We start from the raw sequence: 24,447 nt of genomic DNA on the forward strand, positions 1-24,447 counted from the left end.
AATGTGAGAAGGCACGGGGCGCTCATGGACAGGCCAATCAATGGTGCAAAGAACCTTGCCCAGGGCCTTATGCAAATGGAAGCACGTCCCGTAACCTCGGGAGTGAACATGCGCACTAGATCAATGGGATGAGGGTAGAACCTTACAGCAAGATCAGCCTCAGCCAGTAAATATGTAATGATGAATCCCTCAAGATTTAACTGAACTCAAATGAACTTCAACTAGCTGGGCTTCTTATATCACCAAGTGGCAGGAAAGACCCCGTGTTTAAGGGGTAGGGTACGGGGCGGGTGGCGCAGGACGAGGGAGATTAAAAAGAACGTTTGCACAGTGATGCACTGAGGCCAGATGGGATTTCACAGCAAGACAAAAAAGGTGAGAGGAGACTTATGAATGGTCACCTCAAGAATACTTGTTTGAGGTGTAATGATTTTTCAATTACGTCACCATGGCAACATCCGTGTGTTTTGAGGAAGGAAAGAGAAGAGTGGGTAACCGTGACGACCTGGTGGGATCATGCTCGACCTGCTTAAAACTATCGAGAGTCAGACCGAGGACAGGATAACACAAACTATTCAAAACCAACAGCGGACATTTACTAGAGCCGAGTCTGAAATTGGGATCGTTTAAAAGCTATCGCAGACCAATCAGAAGTAGTGCGTCACTTACTTAAGTACAAGGTAACCATTGTGATCCACAGACTGATGACTGTTTTCAAACTACTATCATACACAAAAAGAGAAGGAGAAAGATAGAGATCGTGTAAAAGCAGTCAAAGACAAAGAGGGATTCTTCAACTGACGATGTAAACCAAGACGTACGGAAGGGATGCAGTGAGCGCATTGAGCGCTCCTGCGTCAGAGCCTAAGGTAAGAGCAACAGCTCCATGTCTGCCTCTGGGCTGTTGAGAACGCTATAGGAGAGTTTGATCAAAACAAGACTCATACAGTATATCAACAAGGCTTTTACGTAGTGGGGAAATTAAAGCTATGCCTTGAATTGCCCTTGGTTGTTGGCTAAGTCTCTGATGACCTTTCTAAACCTGGCCCACAAAAGTTAAGGAAAACTAGAAAAAAATGTTTTGTAACATATCTGGCTATACCTGCAAGTGCACCCCTGAAACAAAGTTCAGGGAAACAGTGGTTAAAACACTGAACACATGGTGAATCACTTCCCTCACAACCTCTCTTGACAGTCTACATGTTCTGTGTTCTAACAGCCCTGCAGGAGCATCTGTCCTAATCCCCTGACTGAATATAGAAAGTAAAGTGATCACAGAAAAGTTATCTGGTTGTGGGTGTGATGGTATGTATGGTACCAAACTGGAGAGAAATAAAGGGACGTGCATTTTTTTGTAAAAAGAGAGTCCCTGATATTATAGATATACTGTAATTCCTTTTGAAATCCATTTTGTTTGTTGATAAGAATAAAATCAGAGGGAAGGAAAATACTCGCAGCAAATAGGAAACTGTATTTCAGAACAGCACGACAGATTCCTGCCAACTATAACAATGTTGTGTTGCATCCTTTGTTTAACTGAGACATTACAAAACAACTGACTGAAAGATTAAAGTAGTTTATGTATGATTGAAAGAGGAATTTATGACAAATAAACCAAAAATATTGTGTTCATGTTCTAAGACCTTGATTGTCTTACAGATAATATATAAACAAGACAGAATTAATAATGACGGACATCAAAAAATGCAGCAAACAAACAACAAACAACAAAATTGGAATCTCACACAAAATCAATTCCCCTTGATATTAAAGGAACAGCACAAGAGAGACAAGAGGTGAGTAAAGTATTACCAACCCCCTGCTCCTCACCAACACCACAAATGTAATCTAGAAACCAAAGATGCTCCTGAAACAGAGAGAAACACCAACAAAGGTGAGAATAATGGCGACGTATTGAAGGGAATACTTCACAAAGCCTATTGTGTGAGTATCCTTTTCAGACAGCAAACCCGCTGTAATTTGGTCTGCGTCATCTGCCTCTAGTCACAATGCAGCACTACAGCTTTGAAATGGATGGCAAATGAAGGCCATTTGTACATAATCACAGCAGATAGAAGAATTCAGAAGCCCTACAATGTGTTGTTGAGGTGTAAAGAAAGACCTTGGTCTATCTGTGGCAGCCAGCGCAGCAAAGGTTTGGCAAGGGAGGTCTTTTTTTTTCTCCAGAAACAAGCCAATCAATTGAAATCAAATCAGTTTGCTAGCCGTGACATTTAAACAGTTCAATTTACATCCCTATGTTAAGACGAGAGCCGCTCTCTAAGATGCCTATTCATTCACAAAGAAACTAGACGTCTATATTTCAGCTGCTTAATAGAGCAAATACGCTGAAGCTGTACTGAGGAAGAAACTGTGTCTTATCATGGTGTACAAAGGGCTAGTCATTGTCTGTCATTACGAGCAGAGCACAGAAAGGGATAATATACATAATATAGACGGGACTGGAAAACAGCACCATGCATGATATGCATGCATTACCACATACACACACGCAAGTGTGTACCAACACACGTGCAAATGCACATACACACTTTCTCAGTGGCGATGGTGTATGTCCTGAGGGCTGCTGTCCTGCTGTGCAGGCTGGCAGGCACTTTTGTCATGGTGGTCCTTTTGTTTCACATCAAACAAAACGCCACAGCTTTGCATACGGCTCCACTAATTTCTGCTAGTGTGCCCCAGCCATTTATCATCGCCTCTCACCCTCTCCTCCTCTCCTCCCTTTAACGTGGCTCTGATAGCTGCTCTCCACCAAGCTGTTCTGCTCAGGACGATACAAGGTTCTCCAGGCTAGGGCTGACACACACAGGCCTGCGCATATCCATATGTGCGCACACACACACACACACACACACAGATACACTAGACCCATAGAATATGTGTGAACCCACTTGCAGGCATAGACATATGCACACATGCACACAGAGACAGACATACACACAGGAAACTGCACTACTACTGCATCGCTTGCAAGCCCGCCAGCTATGGAGAACCTTGAGAAAAAAACAAACCTTCTCTTCATCCCCTCCAGAAGCAATAGACAGGCTAGCACTTAGAGTTTCGGAGGCGGCCGAGACGTGCATACATTAGACGAGGGGATTTGCGGAGCCTGTGTATGGACGGCTTCACAGCTGGGATGATTTTGTCAACAAATTGCTTGTGTGGTGATGAGCTCAGGTGAAGGTTGCACTGGTCCTTGAAGAGTATTTCAGATAGATACAAAGTGGAACTTAGTTTGACACAGTTTAAAGAAATACTCCAACATTTTAGGGAAATCAACTTGTTTGCGGTGTGACTGGGAGTTAGAATCTGTCAAAAGATCATATCAATTTTATGTCTGTGCATTCAGTAGTGATTGGTCCGGGACCGGTTTAGTCTAGGAAAGCTCAAACACTGGAGGCAGGGTGGAAAAGCTAACTTCCAACAAAAGAGACAACTTCCAACAACTTCTAACGTGTCTTTTTTACATTTTGTGTTGTGTTTGCTGGCAGGCTAGCCACCAATCCATCCAAGAATCAGCTGGGCTTTGTTATAAGGAAATTGTATATAGAACGACAGCAACTGTGCAATGAGGATAGGACTTCTAAGAGGCCGCTTGTCCCTTCTCCCTGCAGTTGATCATATAAATACCTCCGATGCAGAAGTTAACTTAAATCCCCCTGAGCACATGAAACCACAATGTCTAGTTTTCTATTTCTACGGATTAAATACAGAAATATGAAAACTAAATTACAGTGAGAAAATGAATAAATGTAGTCCTTTAAAACCACGGAAGTTGACAATAAACATTACATGACATTTTTAAATATTAATTTAGAAAGAAAAATGTGTCAAAATACACCAGGTATAGACGCTTAAAGGTGCTCAATTTTAAATTCAGAGCATATCTAGTATCTCTCCACGGCTCTCAACATGGCGACAGCTGACTCACGAGCGCCCGGAATGGCTGTACAAACAAAGCACTTAGAAGCTCAGAATGAAACACACACACACACAGAGAGGAAGAGCAACTTCATTCTCTGCTCAGGTAGCATGACGCCACTATATCTTTACATTTAGAATATGTAAATAAATAGTTGTTTGCTGCTATATTTATGTACTGAATGTGGTATAGAGAACCTTTAAAGTAGTATAAGTAAAAATAAGAATAAGGTACAACAACAACACTTTATATAATGAATTGTAATATTTATATATGTGCATTTTTTTTATATATGTGCATTTTCCAGAGGCATTCTGCAAAACGGCTGAGGACTGGAAACCGAAGTGTTTGCACCGCGCCATGTGTTCAGTGGGCTGTTACCATGCCAGTCATGAAGCTGTACAGACCACTGCCAGACCCAGAGTCCTGCACAGAGGGCATAGTTGGCACCACAGCTGCCCTGACGGTCACCACGACAGGGAGAGAAGGAATTAGGAGGACGAAGAAAATGAGGACACAATACAGGACATAAAGCAGAGTGGATTTTGGAATGGCAAATAGTGTGGTAAAAGGGTGTAGTACATATAGTAACACAGATTGAAGAGTGAGAAAGTTAAGGACGACTATGCGAACAAAGTAATACAAAATAAAAAAAACAGTTGCATTGCACAGAGAAATGGGAACGAGATTGTTTAGAAAACTGCCTTGTGGTAAATGAATAGGAAATCTTAAAAGAGACAGAAAATACAAGAGTAACTACTTTTTCTTTCTTTTAATTCAACTCGAGAATCTGATTATATTTTTTTGCATCTTCCTATACCACATAAAAACCTCTCATTTAGTGTGAGGATGCCATATCAGGAAAATTCAATCACTTTTTAAACTCCGAGCTATGTAAAACTAACTTCTCCGACTTAGACTGATTCACCCGCCAGTGTTACATCTCTCTCATCCTCCACACACTGGTATGGCGATGAAGTCCACAAGGAGTGAAGAAATCCTTCATATCTTTCCGTCTTACCTCAAGCATCTCTTCCCACATCCAACTCCTGGCCAAAGCACACACACTTGCACACACATGCATCCAAGGACAGCAGAGAGAGAACTAAGGTATATTCATTATAGATTGAAACAGATGGCTCGAGACAGAAAGTGTAAGGAAGATATCCTGCAAGCATGTACTGTATATATGTGGCGTGTTCATAGAGGACACTCAAAATCTGTAATCATGTTCTTGAGGGGCTGTTGTGGCGGCTGGCTTGTTGTCTGGTTGGCACCCACACATTTGTGTACTCGGAAACAGATGCATTCTTACATAAGACCTTATATAATGCTGCCCTGTCCTACCCAATAAGAGTGCTCCTTTTTTGCTCGGAAGGTTAGTGCGGGTTCGACAACCCTTCCTCATCACAACCACCCCTTCCAACCCCCCCATGGCACACACCCACCCCCCGCACTCCTGGCAATGAAAAAAGATGAAAAGACAGACTGAGCCAAGGGAGAGATGGAGGCAGGGCCCTTTTCCTGTATGGTTCTATCCCCCTGGTCCCATACTCTCTCTCTCTACTTCGTTCTGGGGTGAGATTTTGTCCTGAGGTGAAAAAAGGATACATGGCCAGTTTGTGTGTGTATGAGATGGAAATACACAGTCCACAGCCATGCTAAAACCTGTAAGAATGATATATGATATATATGTATATAGGAATACTGGGTTTCAAACAAAGTAGCACGGATGGATTCCGTGATCGTTGAAGAATGATAGAGAGGGGAAAAGGGCGAGAAAGGTGGGGGCGAAGCAGAGGAAGAGCTTTCCCCCTGCAGCACTTATTCAAAGGCATTTAGCTACTCTTTGATGTATCTATAATTAGTCAGTACACACTGTGAAGTGTTTTAAAAGAAATCAAATTGCAATGAAACACTTGAGCGCTCCAAACAGGGGCTAACATGCTTCGGAGCATGGGGAGCGAGCAGGAGAAATTAATGGTGTGCCTTTTTGATGTGCTTGATCAGAAATGTATTTATTAACTGCAAAGCGGAGTAGTAATTAACCCACAGACAGCTTGTTTTCTCTGGGTCTTCTCGTGTGTCAAACGGTTCATCCCGCAAGGCTCCACTCTCTACTCGCCGGCTCATGCGCACACACCCTCCCACCACGTCCCGCTGGACAACTTTCTCCTCAATTAAGTAGACGGTGAGCACATGTATGTGCATGAGTGTGTGCATGCATGTGTGAGGGAGTGCAGAAAAACAGCAATAAAAAGTAAGAAATGTATCTTGGCTCCTTTAAATACCATGTGTATATTTATATGGTATTCCTGTAAAATGCAAGTAGCCTGAATGTATTTGAATAAAAAGCACCTAAACAGAATAATAAATTATAATAACACAAAAAACTCTCTTCAAAACCAGCATGATTGGCTTGGACAAGTTGGCACACTGCTCTCTGTAGATGAGTTGCTGATAGGCACGGGTGGGTAACCGAGGGTGGTTAATAAAGAATATGAATGTGTATATGCGTTTGTGTCAGTTTGTAAAGAGGTGAAGGAGTTTTGACACTAATAGACAACTGAAGCTGGGATGGCCTCAAGGGAAAACCTGACAATGGCATTCTCGAAAACCCTGTCACTTAAAGTGAACACAATGATGTTTCAAGTCTCTGTTTTGATGTTACCTTCTCCATACTGCATCTGCTATATGCTATGTATTTATATATGCACATACTGTACATGAGTAATTTAAAGATGGTTTTCACATGACAAGGACATCACATAAAAGAATGCAGTTAAAAACCTTGTTGAGTCCTTTACACAGAGAGGGAGTCTGACTGAAGGAAACATAGAGAGACAGAAAGAGACAAATAGAGGGAATAGCTAGTCTTCGTCACACAGCCAGAAAGCCCAGGAGATTGTGAGGCTGTCACGGACAAAACACTGCATGAATATTTAGCAGCCAAATTAAAATTACAAAATACTAAACAAAAAAAAGAGGAGGTGAAAGAGAAAGAAAAGAAAATATTCCTGAAAACACCAGTGGGACAAGTGCCCACCTTTAATCCCCCACTAGCCGTATCCTCGTAGTGCCACCTCCCCTTTCCTACCTTTCCTGAGAAAAGAGAAGAGATATGTCTTGAATAATATGGGATGTAGTGAGTCTAGCAGTAAATCCTTCAGATCAAGAAACCAGCAAACTGGCAATGTACCCGAGCTCTCAGATCATAGAGAGGCTTGCAAACACAACTAGCACCGTATGTTGGCTAGCAGAGCTTAAGACAATGAAGTCCTGAGTATTTTAAACGCGGCTAGCACAGCATGTCTGCAACAAGCCTGGCACTGAGCCAAGATAGCTACATACACGTGTTTGTTGAAATTTCAAAAGCCTCAAATACAACTGAACTAGACTTTTAGGTTTTCTTTTGCTTCCTATTATCAAGCTGTAGAGAGCTACGGCATGCTGGAATTCATATGAGGAAGTGTGCAAAGATGTTTTAAAGGTGATTTATCGGTCGGATTAATATAGTTTAAAATACGATGACTAATCGGGTATTGTTAGCTGCGAGCCGCCGGCTCAGTCTTCGCCATGTTGAGAGCCGTGTGGAGGCAGTAGATATGCTCTGTATTTCTTATGGAGCACCTTTTAAGTTACTATATAAGGATTTTAAGATCAGAACATTGTTTTCAATAAAACGGCACGAAAGAGCTCGAAGCCATGGTGAGGTTTTATCCTTTTTGTTCGACATTAACTACACGGTGCATGTTTTTGTTGCTGTATACGGTGTGTCACTAGTATACACATTAGACTTAGATTAGATGATAAGTCCAACAGCAAGTAGCAGAGTTCCAGGGTACAAACAAACCTCCCCACCATTAACCATGACTCCTAAATGCTACTCCTACCTGGTAAATAACTTGCCATGATGGTATTAGCGACCTACACCCTGAAGCTCTATTGTTAATATGTAACTCTAGTCGTTAAACCCCTAACAGACGAGAAAGTGATGATCAATATGTGATGCAGAGTCCCACAAGGATATCGCAGTAAACCAAAGACCAAAAAATAAAGAATGGACCTCAGCCTTCATGTAACCCACTAAAGACACACTGTAGGCCCATTTAGCTGAAGGGTGCGGTTATAAAGCCAAGAGGCTGGCCGAACTTTTACTTTCACCCTCCCCTGTGCACCATTAATTTCTTCAAATCCACTTCCCTCCCACCATCTTTCCACCTATCCTCTGTCTCTCTTAAGGCTGGGAGATCTGCATGCTCTGCAGCAGATCTGGTTTAACAGTAACACAGTTGTTGCATTGCCATAACTACATTTCTTTATCCAGCCCTCTTCTTCCCCCTGTTGTCCTCCTGTTCTTGATGTGTAGAGGCGGTGGATAGTGCCCAAGGACAAGGATGAACCAGATTGTTTACAGAGGCAGTACTTTTTCAAAACTAAATGCTATTTATTTTTAATCGTTCCACCATGTTTTACACATCACCACTCTGGTGCCTGTCTCCCTGAGGTGGCCAGTGTGAATACTGCTCTTCTTGTTTCCATATATATGTGTGTTCAACAATATGTAGTTGATTTGCATACCGACATGTACGTCTGCATGTATGAGTGTTGCAAACTTAAATTTGAGTTTATACAACGGTTTATATGGAATATGCAGCTCTTCCAACACGAACATGTATGTAAGTGATTGTACTGACAGGAGTGCATTTTGTTTCAGTGTGTCTCTTTGTCGGTGGGAGGTAAAAAGGATACGCGGAAAACTAAAACACTCACCAGCTCAACGAAAGACAGCCCTCCGTAGCTGTGGGCCATGATGAAAACATTCTTGGCTGCGGCTTTGGACACAAAGTGGTCCCACACGTACAGCACGTGTTCCTCCGAGGAACCATTTTCCTGTAACACAAAAACTCTAATGTTATATCACCAACAAAAAACACTGATGGAAATCACATGCGCTTGAAGGCTGTCAACTTACTCAGTTGTGCAACTACAAATAGACAAATATGTCTCCATCCAGTAAGACTTGAGCATCAATAGAGTTATCAAACTCTTTTAATTCAATGCTACAGCATCAAAACCTGCACCTCTGGGCCAGCGAAAAAGTAAAGGTATGAAAGAGAAACAAAAAGTGGTGGTGGCCGGAGGGGATTCTATAAAGAGCCACACTTTGGTAAATCAATAAGTCTTGCATATTGCAAATGCCCTAAATGTAAAACTCAATAGGCTGGGTGACGTAACGTTTAAATCTTAATTTGTGGCCCGCTGCTGAATCGATGGCCCATCTATACACCAGTACAGGCATAATGGGAAGACACTAGGGGAAGGTCAAAGGAAAAAAAACAAGGAGGACGTATACACATGCATAAACAAAACAGCACAGTTTCGCACCAGCGAGGACAATCACAAACCCTCACGTATGTTCTCACTCTCATCTGCATGCACACGATCACACACACATACACACACAGGCAGGTCTACGCACACACAACCAGAAGGCATGTTTAATTAACCAGAGACGTAGGCGATTATCCAGGGCTGGAAAGAACAATAGTAAAAGTACAGGCGAGAAAAGGGCATCCATTAATGAACTTGTGACATTGATTCTACACTTTGATTTCCTATCAAACTGTCTGGTTCACAATAGAAATCAACACTACATTCCCACAAGAGGTTGCACCACACATGGAGCTATGTCGACTAGAAACACCTGTATCCTTAGATCACAACACCACGCTGTATTTAAGATAGCACAATGCTGGATGCAAACACGCTATTCACACACAATCCTTTCAATAAGCATACAGATATATACATAAAAAAAATAATATCTTGAAACAAACAAACACATGGCCTACAGAGAATGAAAACTCATCTGTTAATTGAGTGTCAAACTGTTCCATGTGACTCCAAAACAAATAATTATGGATATGAGGTAAAGGACAGAGGAGGTGTCTTAAGAGACTCTCTTGTTAGTTTCCATAAATGTGTTTGCATTTCAAAGAAAGATAATTACTTCAACATTCCCTTTTCTGAAGCTGGTAATTGAGGAGATGGTGTCGTAGAACGAACACGCTACATACAATATGGTTGAAACTTTACCTTATATAGAAAGTAAGGTAGCTTGTGATTTGATGAGATGTTTTTGCTCGTGTGTATCTGTGTGTACAAATCTTTGTGCAAGTGTGTGTCTGCTTCCACTATTTGATGATGTGCTGCTTGTGTGTTTTTGTTGCTGTGTTTGTCTAGAGGTAAATTAACCTGTCAGAGTGTTTGTGTTTACTGCTAGATTAGCATGAGGGGGTTGTAGTGTCAGCACCCACCTCAATTCACAGACTGTGATGCAAGAGCAGGCAACTCCGCTCTGCCCTGCCCTTCTGCCATCAGTGCGCCCCGTGTGTGTGTGTGTGTGTGTGTGTGTTATCCTACATGCACGGAGATGCTGGCTGAAGCAGAGTTGTCTGTCTGAAAGGCTGTGACATCAAAGTCCTTTGAAGTCTCCCTCCTCTCTCCTCTGCCATGTCACCCTTCATCTGTGATGCCCATTTCATTAGCCTGCCTCCCTCCCTCTCTCACCCCTTCCCTCTCTTCTACCTTAATTTTCTCCTCCGCTGTTCCCACCTGCTCTCCTTTACACTCCTCCGTCTCCCGTTTTGCCCACCTCTCCACCTACCCTTTAGTAACAATGCCCGACATGGAGACATTAGGCAGGGTTTGCTTCTGTACATAGCACCTTTATGTGTGTGTGTGTGTGTGTGTGCGCGTGTGTGTGTGTGTGTGAGTGAGAGATAGAGATATTTTCTTCCTTAATAATCCTGCTGACATCAACTGATTGCAGACAAATTGTGTCAATGAGTGATAACTTACATAATGAAGAGAAAAGAGGAGCGTTTTATATTTATCTATATACTTTCAATACAAATAATTAAAAGATTCATATTGCATAGCTGATGTCTTAATGGTGGCAAATTAGTCTCCCCATGCTCCTGACTCCATCACCCAACCTAACACACAACAACACACAATATTTGCCTCCACCCTCAGTGGCAGGCAACAGAGTGACTGACTACCTGGCATGGCAGTGTAGTGAATTATCTAAACAGCATTTGCATATTGTTGCAATTATTTCCTGAGGTTAATTAGCTGCAGTGGAGCACACCGCCCTGCGAGACCGGCTTCCTGTCACCAGCTCTCACACAGTATCTTAGCTTATTTATTTATTTCCACAGTTTCTCCTCGCACTGTGTATGTACGTGTGTGTATCTGCTAGCACTGTCAGAATAGCATCCCAACTGCACACCTGTTGCCAACATCTTTCAGCCATGACTGTCAAGGGACATATGAGGGTGTGTGCAGTTTGTGTGTGTGTTTACCAAATATATGGTGATCCATACTGTCCCCTCAGAGAATATAAAATACGAATCTGCGTACTAGACAGTCTCAGGACCAGAAAGTCGCCAGATGCTGACAGCTAACTATTATGAAAAATAAATAAAATGGCAGAGAGAGCGAGAGAAAATGAGAAAGTAGACTGAGAGAGAGAGAGAGAGAGAGAGAGAGAGAGAGAGAGAGAGAGAGAGAGAGAGAGACATAGCTCTCAGCTCTGGACCTGGAATTCATAAACATGTAACAAAAAAAGCTGAAATATAAAAAAATGCTGAAGCCGAGTATATTCCACACAGAAATGGTCCGAACAATATCACTGGAACCTTTTTAGAAGTTGCAAGAAATAATTGGATTTCAAGCAGGTGAGTGACAGATGCCGGCAATATAACAATCACTCATTCAAAGAGAGAATTGTCTGACGAGGTCAGAGAGAAGAGCAACAAGTCCATCTCCAGACCTTGATGTTCCTGTGTCCACCTGTGCGCAATGTTATTAAGACGTTTAAGGCCACGGTGCTGTCGCCAACCTCCCTGGAAGAGGACGCTAGAGAAAACCTGCTTAAAGATTGCAGCATAAAGATGTATAAAGATTGTTCAAATGGTGGAGGAAGGACCTCGGACAACTGCAGAACAGATTCAAGCTGATCTCCAGACACAAGGTACAGTACCACCACTTCAACTCAGACAATCCATCACCAACTCAACTGGCAGGAGAACCAGGAGGACCCCACTACTGAGAGAGACACACAAGAAAGCCAGGCTAAAGTTTTCCAAAAACAAGCGGCAACCTCCGGTTCTGAAGAGTGAAGCCAATGCAGAAGTGCCTTATGAGATATGAGCTTTTTGGTAAAAGCGCAAAAACTCTATGTTACAGAAGCCCTCAAAGAAAATAGCACTGTATATATATATATATATATATATATTAATATATATATAGACAAATATATACAAAAATGTGGTTTTAGGCAAGTGCCTGCTAGCCAATCAACAGACTTCTGATTATGCGTTTCACTTGAGTCATCATAAAAACTGCCAGCTAGACAACCTGCTACACGACATTGAGCATGATTATCTACCCCACTTTTAGTCCGTAAGTGGTTCCAACTGTTACTCCTTTGTTGAATGTGTTTGCCTTCCAATTGTCTAGTTTCAAGAATTTGTTCAATTTAGCTCTCTCCTTTACTTACACAATAACAACTCACACTCCGTTCCTAAACCACAAATAATTGCATGCACACAGATGCAAACTTGTGCACACACTGAAAAGTTGTCCAATACTTGCCCTGTGTTTATTCACTGTAATGAGAAGCAGGGAGAGGGGAGTGGGAGAGAGGAGCGCGCTGCAGCCAGAATAACAGCCCCAACGCCAACAGAAACGCAGTGTCTGACCAACACAGGAAGCAATGAATCTAACAACATCAACACACTCTGACAAACAACCACTTCAGACCTCCCTGCACCTCCCTTCTGCTCCTCCTCCTCCTCATCCAAAACACAAAAGACTTCAGAACACTTCAGAGGAAGCTGGAATTTCAGGTTGGGAGATGGTGAGCAGTGTGGACCGGAAGGAATTTAGTGGGTAAGAGCCATTATACTTCTTACACTCAAACTTTTCAGTGGGAGCCAGAAGTGTCAGGACAGTGTCACGGGATCCCTAAACAACTTTATCGGGTTTGGACTCTTTTGCTTGGGCAGTACTGGTTTTAATCTTGGAAAAATTATATCAAGGGGTTAGAGTGAGAGCTGGAGTAAAATTACAAGTACTACAAACACACATCAATACCATGAGAGAGTTGCTTCCTGCATGAGAAAAGTTAGAAACAAATTACTCAAATTACACCAGAGCTTCTCACACACAGACACACACACACACACACGCACACACGCACACGCACACGCACACACACTGACTGATCTCTCTCTCAATCCGCTCTTGCTCTCAGGCCACACACTGGGTAAACCCACCTGCAGCCCCAGTAATTATACTGTTAAATATGTCCTGATCAAAACAGGATTGTTTTCATTTGGCCTAATGATTAAATATTAAATAAGCAATGTACATAATTGCATGTTTGGTGTTAGCAGAGAGGTTATTAGAGCAAGTTAGTTTGTGTTTGTGTGTGCGTGATTGCGTACATGACTCTGCGCACACAATTAAAACGTGGGCCTCAACGACACCTGTTTGCAATTGCATTCTAATCAATGTCTGGGACGTGTACTCCTTCGCCGTCTCTTTTCCTTTTTTTCCGTCCCCTCTCGTCTTTTCCTCCTTTACTCTCTTTACTTTTAAGGCCGACAGAGAGCTGAAGTTAGCTAGAAGCTGTCTGGGAGCTGATGGGTCTGCTAGAGTGGGGGAAAGAAAGGTATGGAGCAAATTAGTGGCAGAGATGGGAAAATAATGACTGTGGCATTGTGGGTAATTAGCAAGTATAGTACCTATGGAGAGTTGGGAATATAATGATGTGAGAAAGAGACAGAGAAAAGTGAGAACGAGGTGAAAAACGTGTGCAAGACTAACAAGAGGGGGAAAACTGTGTGCGCGCGTGTATGAGAGTGCAGAGCGAGAAATGTGTAGGTGTGTTATTCGACGAATATACAGTATGAGAGAGAAAGTGAGGGAGAGAGAGGGATGGAGGGAGATGGAGCCAGAGAAAAACTATAGCGTCCATGTCGTCCCACGTGCAGATTAGCGGGCTCAGACTGTATACAATGAAATAGCATGACCTTGGTGAGGTCAGTCTGCTCTGACAATATTTGCCTGGGCATTGTTTCAAATCAATAACTCATTAACAAAGTACAAAGGAAGTTGCTGTGGGTTTGCGAGAGTCTTTATTAGAAAAGAGCGGCTGCAGGCCAGAAAGGTCATCGCTGTGACATCTCTTCTAGCCTCGCGCTGCTGCCCGGATTGTCAGGTGAAATTACTGCGAGCCATTAATTGACATAAGGCAAAGGAGAGCGGGCAGGCAGACAAGGCTGTGTTTGTTCCAGGATGACCCCAAGGTGCTGTGTTTGTGTGTATGCGCGCGCGCGCGTACATGCGTGTGTGTGTGTGTCTTTATTCGGGTCAGCCTGTATCCACAATGGGGTTGTGTGCAGAGAGAGAAAAAGGAGAGAGAAGGAGAGAGAGAGAGAGAGAGAGAGAGAGAGAGAGAGAGAGAGAGAGAGAGAGAGAGAGACCTCAGTGGGTGGGGAGGTGCGATGGAAGCAGGATGGATGTGTTTGATGGTTGACCTGACTAGAAGATTGGGAGCAGGGATCTGAGACCACTACACTGGTTCTGCCTTGAGCAAACACACAAACACAAAAGGTATGTGTTCTCACATACAGATGTTATGTACTACACGTAACACTAACAAGCACAAAATCTAACTCCCCTTTAAAACTTTGAGAAGTAAAACGCATTCACCGTTACACTTATTTTCAAACACAATAAGATAAATCTGAATGTATGTCCACACACACACACACACACACCAGTGTGCTTGTACTGTGGCCTTAACATGAAAACGTAGCTCATAAAGACAGATACACATGCACACAGTTCAAAGCTTTTTCCTCTACCACACTCACACAGAGATACACACCCAAATACAATGATGGCATCCAGCCAATTTGCTCTCTGCAGCAAGCAGGTGAGCTGCCCTCTAGCCCTGGTTATTGACCTCTCCTCTGACCAAGTTCAGAGGTTAATCAAGTCCCTACCTGTCCTTGGATATGCTGAGCCTTACTTCTCAGCACAACCACCGGGCAAAGGTCAAATAAACCCTGTCTGTATAATTGCTTGTGGGCCACAGAATGGGGCAAAGGGGTGAAGGTGACAATGAGCATAAACCCAGTCCCATAGAGAAACACTGTAGCACCATGTCAAATACAATTACCAGTGTGTGTTCTTGTGTGTCCATGTCCTAATGTTTATAATCAAGTTTTGGTGTGTAAGTGTGTGTGCATGGTGTGTGTGTGTTAGCGACTCCTCAGGACATTTTGTAGTACAGTGTGAACATGGGGAAACAGGACGTCATCTGCTAAACACAGACAAGGACAAGGATCTCAGTCTGCCCCTGTGGACAGCTGCAGCTGGTAATAATGGGGTCTTGGAGAGGCATGACCTAAATAATGGATGCCCCTTCCTTTAGGAAGCACACTCTGAACAATCCACAACAATCAGATAAGTTGAGACAGTACAAGACATCCGTCAGTTGGAGACCACAGTATTCCAAAGTCAAAAACTAAAGGTATGATATGCAAAACAAAAAAACTAACAAACAACAACAACAACAAAACTCTTATTTCCTAACTTTAGGAGAAGGTCTTACATCAACTATAACCAGTGAGAGGTAAAAAAAAAAAAAAGCTTAAACACAAGGGAATTAAATAATGCCTTGAGTGGAAACACCAGCACACTGAAGGGCCCCAATATGTGGTTTGATTGTGAAAAAGGAATACTTGTAGAGAAAAGGCCGGGAATGTCATAGTGAAAGCATTCAATGCCCGCCAATCTCAAATCATACAGATATCTCATTTTTGACGTTGCACTGAAGCTGAATTTAGTGGGAGAAAAAACAAACGAGGAATAGCCTCAATCCACTAGGTCAAAATGCTATCGGAGCGAGGGCCTCTCTGTCTATCTCTCTCTGCACAACCTACAATGTGAGATCCTAAAAGGAAAAGCATTAAAAAAAACAACTAAGGGAGAAAGAGAGAAAAGTATTCCAGTCATTTATAAAAATAAGTGGTGCTTAAAGAAAGGCGAAGCTCTGTTTTTTGTCCCCTTTGCTCTTTTTTTCCCCTTCTTCTTTCCAGGGCCTGCTGGCCTAATCCCAGCCAGCCAGCCTTGGGTGAACTCTTTGGAAGCTTCTTAAGCCCATGAATGTGCCTTTTGTTCCTGCCATTCCTCCGCTTGGCTGACAGAAAATAGCTAACTGGATTACTGCTAAAATTCAGAGTAAAGTGAACTCCCAAACTTCTATAAGGCAAAGTGCTAACCCCCTCCCCGCCCCTCCACTATCCTCATCAGCATCCCTCCGATCAGACTTTCTATCCTTCCATCCCTCCTTCTGTCCTCTCTTTCGCTCTCCCGCCTCCACCATCATCCCCCTAAACATGGCCCAGTGGTGTGTGATCTGGAGGAGAGGAGAGGGATTAGATAAGGTTGAGAGGTTGCACACTATGAACCCAAGGCTAAAAAGTAAGAATCCTAAAAGCAGTTAAGAGCTTATTAATGTGTGTAAGGAAGCGTATTAATCAACTCAACTCTATAAGGGAGCTGGCGTGGCTTGCGTGCGTGCGTGTGTGTGTGTCAGTCTTTGTGAGTCAATGTAGTAAAAAAAGAAAAAAGCACAATGTAAGTCTTATAGGTATAAATACAGAGCAAGATGGGTGGTAATTCAAGTATGGTTTATGGTATTTCTGTTATATTTCATTATATTACAAAGAGTGGAGGTATATATTTGAGTGTGTGTGTGTTTCTGAATGGCTGTGTGCAGGTGGTCTGGCAGCTCAGCGGGAGTTAGAGTGAGAGTTTTTGTGAATAAAAGAGGTGTGTGTGTGTGTGTATCCCTCCCCTTCACCTCTGTTAGTCGGAGTGGGTGGTGGATCAAATCAAACCTCTTTAGCAGGGCTGTTTTCATCTTTTTGAACAGCACCCACCCAAGACACGGGCCCTCACACACACACACACACACACACACACACACACACACACGTCAAAACCTTAGTTCTTTTTCCACCTCCTTTACTCTTTTGTCTGTCGGTATGTGTGTGCCCATGCATTACTGCATGTGTGTTTTCTGTGTGTGTGTGTGTCATGAGTGTGTGTGCATGTGTGTGACAGCTTACTCTGGGGCGGGCAGAGCAGGGGAGAGTAAAGCAGTGCAGCAGGAGGGGTGGACGGTAGAGGAGAGGTCATACACACTAGCATCCTGCTGACTTCTGGGTCAAAGGTCAAAATTCAAGGGGCACCAACACAGAGCCAACCTGCTAACTCATTAATCTTTATCCCGAGTCTTGCAATCCCTGCATCTAAGGAAAAGTGAATTTGGCTGGAAAATCTAAACCTTCTACATGACCCCTACTTTTCTGGCTTATGAGGATCATTTTGAATTAACCTGCTTGTCTGAAAGAAACATAGAGAAAGCATTTTTTTTAAACCAAATCTTCAAAAGTGCCACAACGCTGGATACTGCACTATTATAGGCTGCTAAATCAATTATCAATGTGATAACTTATATTAAGCAGAAAAGGAACTTGACGTGACACTGGGCTAGTGTGTAGTAGTCTTCAGTTACTCATTATGATGTCTGTCCACCTCACGGAGAAAAGCCAAGACTGTTATACTTCACAGTCTTTCCGAGACACTGCAGTCTCAAAAAGACACGCCACTGCTGCATACCTGTCTCAATGCATCCGACCCTGTCCGGCATGCATTAAGCAGGCATGGGGAAAGCAAGCTGAGCCCAATATCAAGATGTGAATAATATTGCATGCTTCCTCAGTGGATATGGGAACCTTGGTTGGGACAGTGTTAACGATCGCACAATGCTAACATTACTGAGTGTTATAGATTTAAGGCACGAGGTAGGGAGTAAGAGTAGAAATATATCTATATGGAGAAAAAAATCAATCAATTTACACTTTCAAAATAAAACAATTGAATACACACTCCTATCGACCTAAGTAGATGGCAACACATGGACATATTGATACACGCGCACGCACGCACACACGCACACACACACACACACACACACACACACACACACACACACATACACACACTAGGATACAATATAACAAGCTCACATGAAATAAGCGATGGATTTTGACTATTGACTTTTGGTGTAAAATGAAAAAAAAAGTTAAGTTAGTTTGACTACATGAAAAACATGATGGAGTGTTTACCAGAAGAGTTTCATGTCAGTTTCACATCAGACTGTTCACCAGTCTGGGAAACCAGCACACGAGCAAACTGTTCACCAGTCTGGGAAACCAGCACACGAGCAAAGAAGAGTGATAGAGTACTGCATTTCACACACACACAAACGCGCGCACACACACACACACACACACACACACACACACACACACACACACACACACACACACACACACAAAGGTACATGCACTGCTGTGACGCTACCGCCATCAACAAGAGTAAGACACCGATAATTGATGAGGACACTTGTCTAATATGAAATCCTGTGATGGGAAAAAACCAAGCTCATTGTGCCCTTAATCTTCAAAATCTTACTGAATGAACGCTTTTAAGAGGGTTAAAATGGCTCGACCCCATTGAGGAGGCAAATTATGTGAATTCTGTTGGCAGGGGTAAAACAAAAGACATCTATGCAGAGGACAACATTGTTTTAATTTCTCATCACTTATACCATATTTATTTAAATGGTTGCTTCCTTTGTTTGACCACAAGGTAAACTGGCGGAATCAAGTGTATGTGCAAAGCATAAATGTGTGTGTGTGTGTGTGTGTGTAATTAGGGGGTGTACAGTCAGTGTAGCATGATAAGAATGTTGCAGTGTGTTTGCTGAGTGTGTGTTGGGGAGATAATAATCCCAGCGGTCAACAAGAGTGAAGGGCCAGAGCTACACTGACCAGCCCACCATCTGAGAGAGAAAAAGAGAGGGAAAGAGGGCGAGGATGAGGGAGAGAGGGAGGTAGCCATGTGGTTAACACTTGCTCACTGAGAGGCGACTGGCGCACGGCCAACCTCTTCACACACAGGCTGACCACACAAGAGCCTTCTTTCTCCCTCTGCCTCCCATCCTCCCATCATCCCTTGTTACCTAACATTTCCTTCCCTAGCTTCCTCAGCTAGCTGCCTCCCACCTTCCTTGTCCCCACACCTTCTTCCCACTTTTATCTCCAAACTTGCCCAAATTCCTCCCTCCCATTTTCTCACCTATGTCTCTTCTCCTACCTCCTCCCACGACCCGAAACTGTCAGTCTGTCCACCTCCCCCATCGTGTCTGCTTTTGACAAACATCTATCCTTCTGTCCCTCCACTGCGGCTTTCCAGCACTTCCTTCCTGCCTTCCTTTTTTTTTCTCCTCCCTCCTTCCCTCCCTCTCAGACTTACCCGTACAGGGATCCGTTCGGTCTCCGTCTCCTTCTGTGGGTTACGGTACTTCTCATAAAATTCTCTCTTCTTTTTGCCCTCTTTATCATCTTTGCGTTCCCTCTTTTCAGCGGGTTCGTCGGAGGGTTCAGTAGGAGAGGGCAGGGGGGAGAACATGGCTGGCTTCTCCACCTCCAGGTAGTTCTCATTGGGGTTGAGCACCATCACACCGTAGCCCTCCTAAAAAACAGATAAAAAGCCACAAAATCAGAATCATGTTTCATGTTGCGTTTAGTATTTATAATATTTGATATATTCATTGCTTTCATTGATGTACAGTATAATATAACAAACAAACAAATGTATATAACTTCTATTATAACAAAGTGCTGTATAATATAATATATAATATAAAACTAGACTAAAAAATACAGACTATACAGACTCTATACTGTATATGAAATATAGTAAATATATCTTCGGCAAAAATAATGACGAATGTGTGTGTGTGGTGTGTGTGTGTCAGAGAGAAAAGGAGATCTGTAGAAAATTCACATTAAACAGGCACCAATGATGATTGTGTATTTTTACTCCTTTTTAATTCCCAAAATTTAATTTAAAAAAAAAAAGACATTTGAAATGCAGAAATATGCTTTATTAAACCTAAAATGTAATGTTTACAAAACAGTTTTTTAGTTGTTTGTTACCAACAGAAAGAGACAATATTAATTTGGTCGAACCTACTGAGGAAAGCTGATATAACACTGCGTGATAATCTCCGCTACATTGAAGCTTAAAAACTTTCCTGCTCAGTCGAGGTCTGATAGGGTCTCATGTGTTTAAGAAAGAGCTTGGTGGTGGATATCTATGAGGAAATCATAACATAACAACACGCAGATTGTGAGACGACTGGGGTAATAACGCAAATCCAGACTGAAAGAAATGCTCGAGAAAGAGACAGAGGAGAGTGTGTCACTGCAGGGACAAGCCTGGGAAGTAACTGGGGGATTGAAATTCAGCGCCGGTGGTTTCAGTCGGTGAGTAGCATTTAGTGACTCCAAAGGCCATGTGTCACTTAATATCAAACCCAATCGATCCCACCATCACTCAACAAAAGAGTTAGCCACAATACGTATCTGTGCATGTTCATGTTACTCTGTGTACAGGACTTCAAACCTCAGACGTCAGAACGTCTAGAACTGTGTCAATAGATGTAGATAGGAAATTGTATGTGAATTAATAATCATATGTGAATTAAAAAAGAGAAAAAAGAAAAGAAGCAGAAGTGGTTATAAAAACAAAGGATGACAGAAGTGAAACGCATCGTGGAGAAAAGGAAGTTTTCTTGCAGCCTTTGGTGACTGCTTCAACTCTGAAGTCATTTTAATTAACTGTTTATTGTCAAAAAGCACTCTGAAACTAAAGCAGGAAATGGATGGATTCCTGTTACACTTTTCACACACAACCCCCATTATCACACACACACACACACCCCAATACTTATGGGTATACGCCTGTGCAGACACACATACACACAAAAAGAAACACACTAAGGAGTACCAAAAAAAGAAGTGTAGGAGATGTGAAAAGGAGTTAAGAGAGGCAGTGTCGCTCAACTTCCTCCGCAAATCGCCATCACTCACACAATGTCCTCTCAAGGCGGTATGTCTCCTCTTCCGTAATAAGTGTTAACATGCTTGTCTTCCGTTGGCGCAGCATGAGTGTGTGTCTCTCCTGTGCCTATCGACATCAAATCTGCCACACACCCCTTCCCTTAGCACCTGCCGTGTGTTGACAACGGCAAAATGACACGTTCTCACTTATTCAGATTATAAAATTAGTTTGATTCTCGCTCCCTTTCAAATTCAGACAAGGCTCTCCTTCCCTCGCTGGACATATTTGTGATGTGAAACGTATGAATATAAAGATCAGAAACTTAAGACAGCATTTTCAAGCCAGAAGAAAATTGGACATGATCAAATTGCAAATTATTACATTTTAGAATTAAAATCAAAAATGATTTTACTATTACATTTGCTTTTACTTAAAATTCAACAGATGTGTTTTGAAATTCTAATTCCAGTTTAAAAAAAGATCCATGCTACAGAACCGCATCTGCATGATGATGGAATGAAGTTTTGTATTTTACTCCAAGGTACAGCAAGTCTAATGGAAATTTAGCAAGTGATTTATGACTTTGAAAAACGACATGTCCACTTTATAGTTTGTATGCAAATTCTACGTAGATGATGTTTCTTCAAACATGGATTTTTCTAAGTCTGTGTGTATATATGTACAAAGGAAAAAGTGAAGTTGAAGAGGAAATAGATGAGGATCTATTAGTGAGACTTGATTCAGCCTGCAGACATCACTGAGACATTTGCACACAAATGCAGAAGTTCAGACGCACAGGCACACATTCAGACAGATGGATCGCCCGATGAAAAAGAACAGAGGAAGACAGAGAGGAAAGAAAGAGTGAGAAGCAGAGAGGAAGGATATAGATTGATGGATAGATAAAATGATAAGACAAAGATAAATAGCGAAGGAAGGAGAGACAGGGAGATGTAGTACAGCCAGATCGACACCAGCTTTGTGCCACTGCCCACTGGTGGCAGCCTGATAAAATAACTGACAAGACAAGTTTAAGCCAAGGCAGCAACATCATGAAAACAAGATCAAATTTTAAATCAATAAATGATTAAACTCAATACTGATCAGTACAAATATTTATGAAAAACTAAAATATGACTAAATGAATGCAGACCGCGCTGTCAAAATATGTCCCGTAAAAGAAGGACAGAACGACAGAGAGAACAAATAACAGAAAAATCCTCACACTTAACCACCACCACATCACTTTGTGTGCATTTCTCCTTTCCCCTAATCCTGGTTCACAGGGCCAAGAGTTAATAGTTTAGCAACACTGGCCCACATGTTCTAATGCTAACCCTGAGTGGCCTACAACCATGTTTAGTCTCCAGTGCTCTTACTGGTCAATAACCCCTTGAACATGGCCTTGAACATACTATTGGTAACATCAAGTGGCCCGGTTCCTAGCCTTTAGCGTCCCTTTGCTAACCCTGAGTGGCCTGTAGCCCATGGCCTTTCTTATGAAGAGGCGAACACACCTAACCGAGCTAACAGTGCTAACCCTTTCAGCTGTCCAGTCACCCAGAAGGACATCGCTGTAAAGGCGACTAGTGTTGTCGTACTTAGTGTGGAGATGACATCACCTCTATGTCGGAAACCATCATTTATTTGAACACAGAGGTCGAAAGCACTGCTCTCCCTGTCCAGACACTTCCTCCTCTTATTCTTCTCTCCATCAACCAAATATACAACCGAGTCTAGGCTGATGGACTGAGCACGCAAGCTATTGTGGACAAATGTATATATATTTGAACTCCAATAAAAATAATTCTCTATTATTAATGTGATTCTTATATCTTTTTTATGTAAAAAAATAAATAAATTCAAATTACAAATTACTGTATTACTTACTGGTGTGATTGTCTAATTGTACCAACCTATCTACAAAATATCAGGATTTAGAAGAAAATATATGATAATCAAATTAAACAGCACAATGTCAACCCTTACCCCAAAATCCCACAGAACTAATTTCTCCCACAGAGCTAATGTTCATCATCCTAGTCTTTGCTAAATCTCTCCATACACCATTGTAGAGTTAGGTCATTCGGTCTTTGTGTTTCTAGCTAACTGCTAAGTCTCTCCCACGAACGCACACACACACATACTGGTTACACCTGCTAAATCTGATCTGTGTGTTGTGATGTGCTGTCAAAGTGTGAATCTTACACAAATGCACACTGCAAACCTTGGGTCACCCTGCTCTTTATACCGCTAAATCTCTCTCTCACACATTGCTAACATCGGGTCACTTTGCCTTTGTCCTATACACACACCGTCTCAAATGAAACACATACACACGGTCCTCAAGCGTTGGGTCAGTCTTGTCTTTCTGCTGCAGTATGCAGGCTAAGTCTCTTCCCATGCCCTGTGGGTGCCCCTGTGCCACCACCACACTGCGTTCCTGCCCTGGGGCCAGCGGTCAAGAGGGTCGCCCCGACCCCTTTAGGGGGGGTGGGGGAATCCCACCCCCATCATCCCGGTCCGGACGCTCCTCAGCTCTCCTTTGTCGGCCTGTCCCGCACCAGATAGCACAACAAAGGCTGTCGCTGCTAAGGAAACCAGGGCTCGTCTCATCATCATGATGAAACCCTTCCTCCGTCGTCGTCCGATCTTCCCACATGCAGCATTGTGTAGGTCTTTGAACAGCCAAATGCTCGTTACTATCTCCATGGTATTGAGAAAAATAATAATTTAATGAAAGAAACCATAAGAAGCTGCAATATAAATATTATATGAAGTATTATTTGTCATTTATGATAACATAACTGAAGTCATACTGCACTGTCTTCACAGTACTGTCAATACTCTTTGATGACAATGATGTGCCCTTTCTATGGTCAAATTAGATGCCGCTTGTCCACTAGAACTTTGATGGTAACAGATCATTATTTTCCCTTTCAGTCACATTACTTGAAAAGAAAGCGGATAGTGTGTGTGTGTGTCTCCGTGTGTGAGTCCACATGTAAGTAAGTGCACAAGTGCGAGAGAGAGAGTAAATAAGATGTCCCTTTAAGACAGCAGCACCTCTATTTTTCCAGTGGCGTTGTAATGAAATGAAATGTGTCTAATGTGCGGGATCGGGGAGAGAGGCGGCCGGAGTGAGAGGGTGTTTCATCTGTGCATGTGGAGCTCAGCGAAGCTTTGATGTGAGAGCTCTCATGTAGTGAGCAGGGCTTTGGGCACAGGGAAAAGGACAGCACTTGACAGGTACAAAGCATGGCTGATAGCGGTCACGGGTGCGTGCAGTGAGGAACGTGGATGGTATGGTCGCATGAATTTGAGGTTGTATGTGTGGCTGTTTGCTGAATAGAAGCATATAAATGCTCTTCTTTGCATTGCACTTGCATTTTAGTGCATTTCTGTATCTGTGCATATGCATCTTACATCTTGAGAATCAG

At 42.6% G+C, this 24,447-nt stretch overlaps 1 protein-coding gene across 1 annotated transcript in view; it reads right to left on the reverse strand.

Annotated features, from left to right (window-relative positions):
• arb2a (ARB2 cotranscriptional regulator A) overlaps positions 1 to 24,447 on the reverse strand; it is a 142,232-nt gene that overhangs the window by 65,440 nt on the left and 52,345 nt on the right. Inside the window, exons 7-8 of the mRNA XM_031849059.1 lie at positions 19,415 to 19,633; positions 8,717 to 8,836 (exon numbers count right to left, since the gene is read on the reverse strand). Coding sequence (XP_031704919.1) covers positions 8,717 to 8,836; positions 19,415 to 19,633 — 339 coding nt within the window. The remainder of the gene's footprint in view (positions 1 to 8,716; positions 8,837 to 19,414; positions 19,634 to 24,447) is intronic.

Source organism: Anarrhichthys ocellatus, unplaced genomic scaffold, assembly GCF_004355925.1.
Source record: "Anarrhichthys ocellatus isolate YVR2014 unplaced genomic scaffold, GSC_Weel_1.0 scaffold9, whole genome shotgun sequence".
NCBI classification, from domain to species: Eukaryota; Metazoa; Chordata; class Actinopteri; order Perciformes; family Anarhichadidae; genus Anarrhichthys; species Anarrhichthys ocellatus.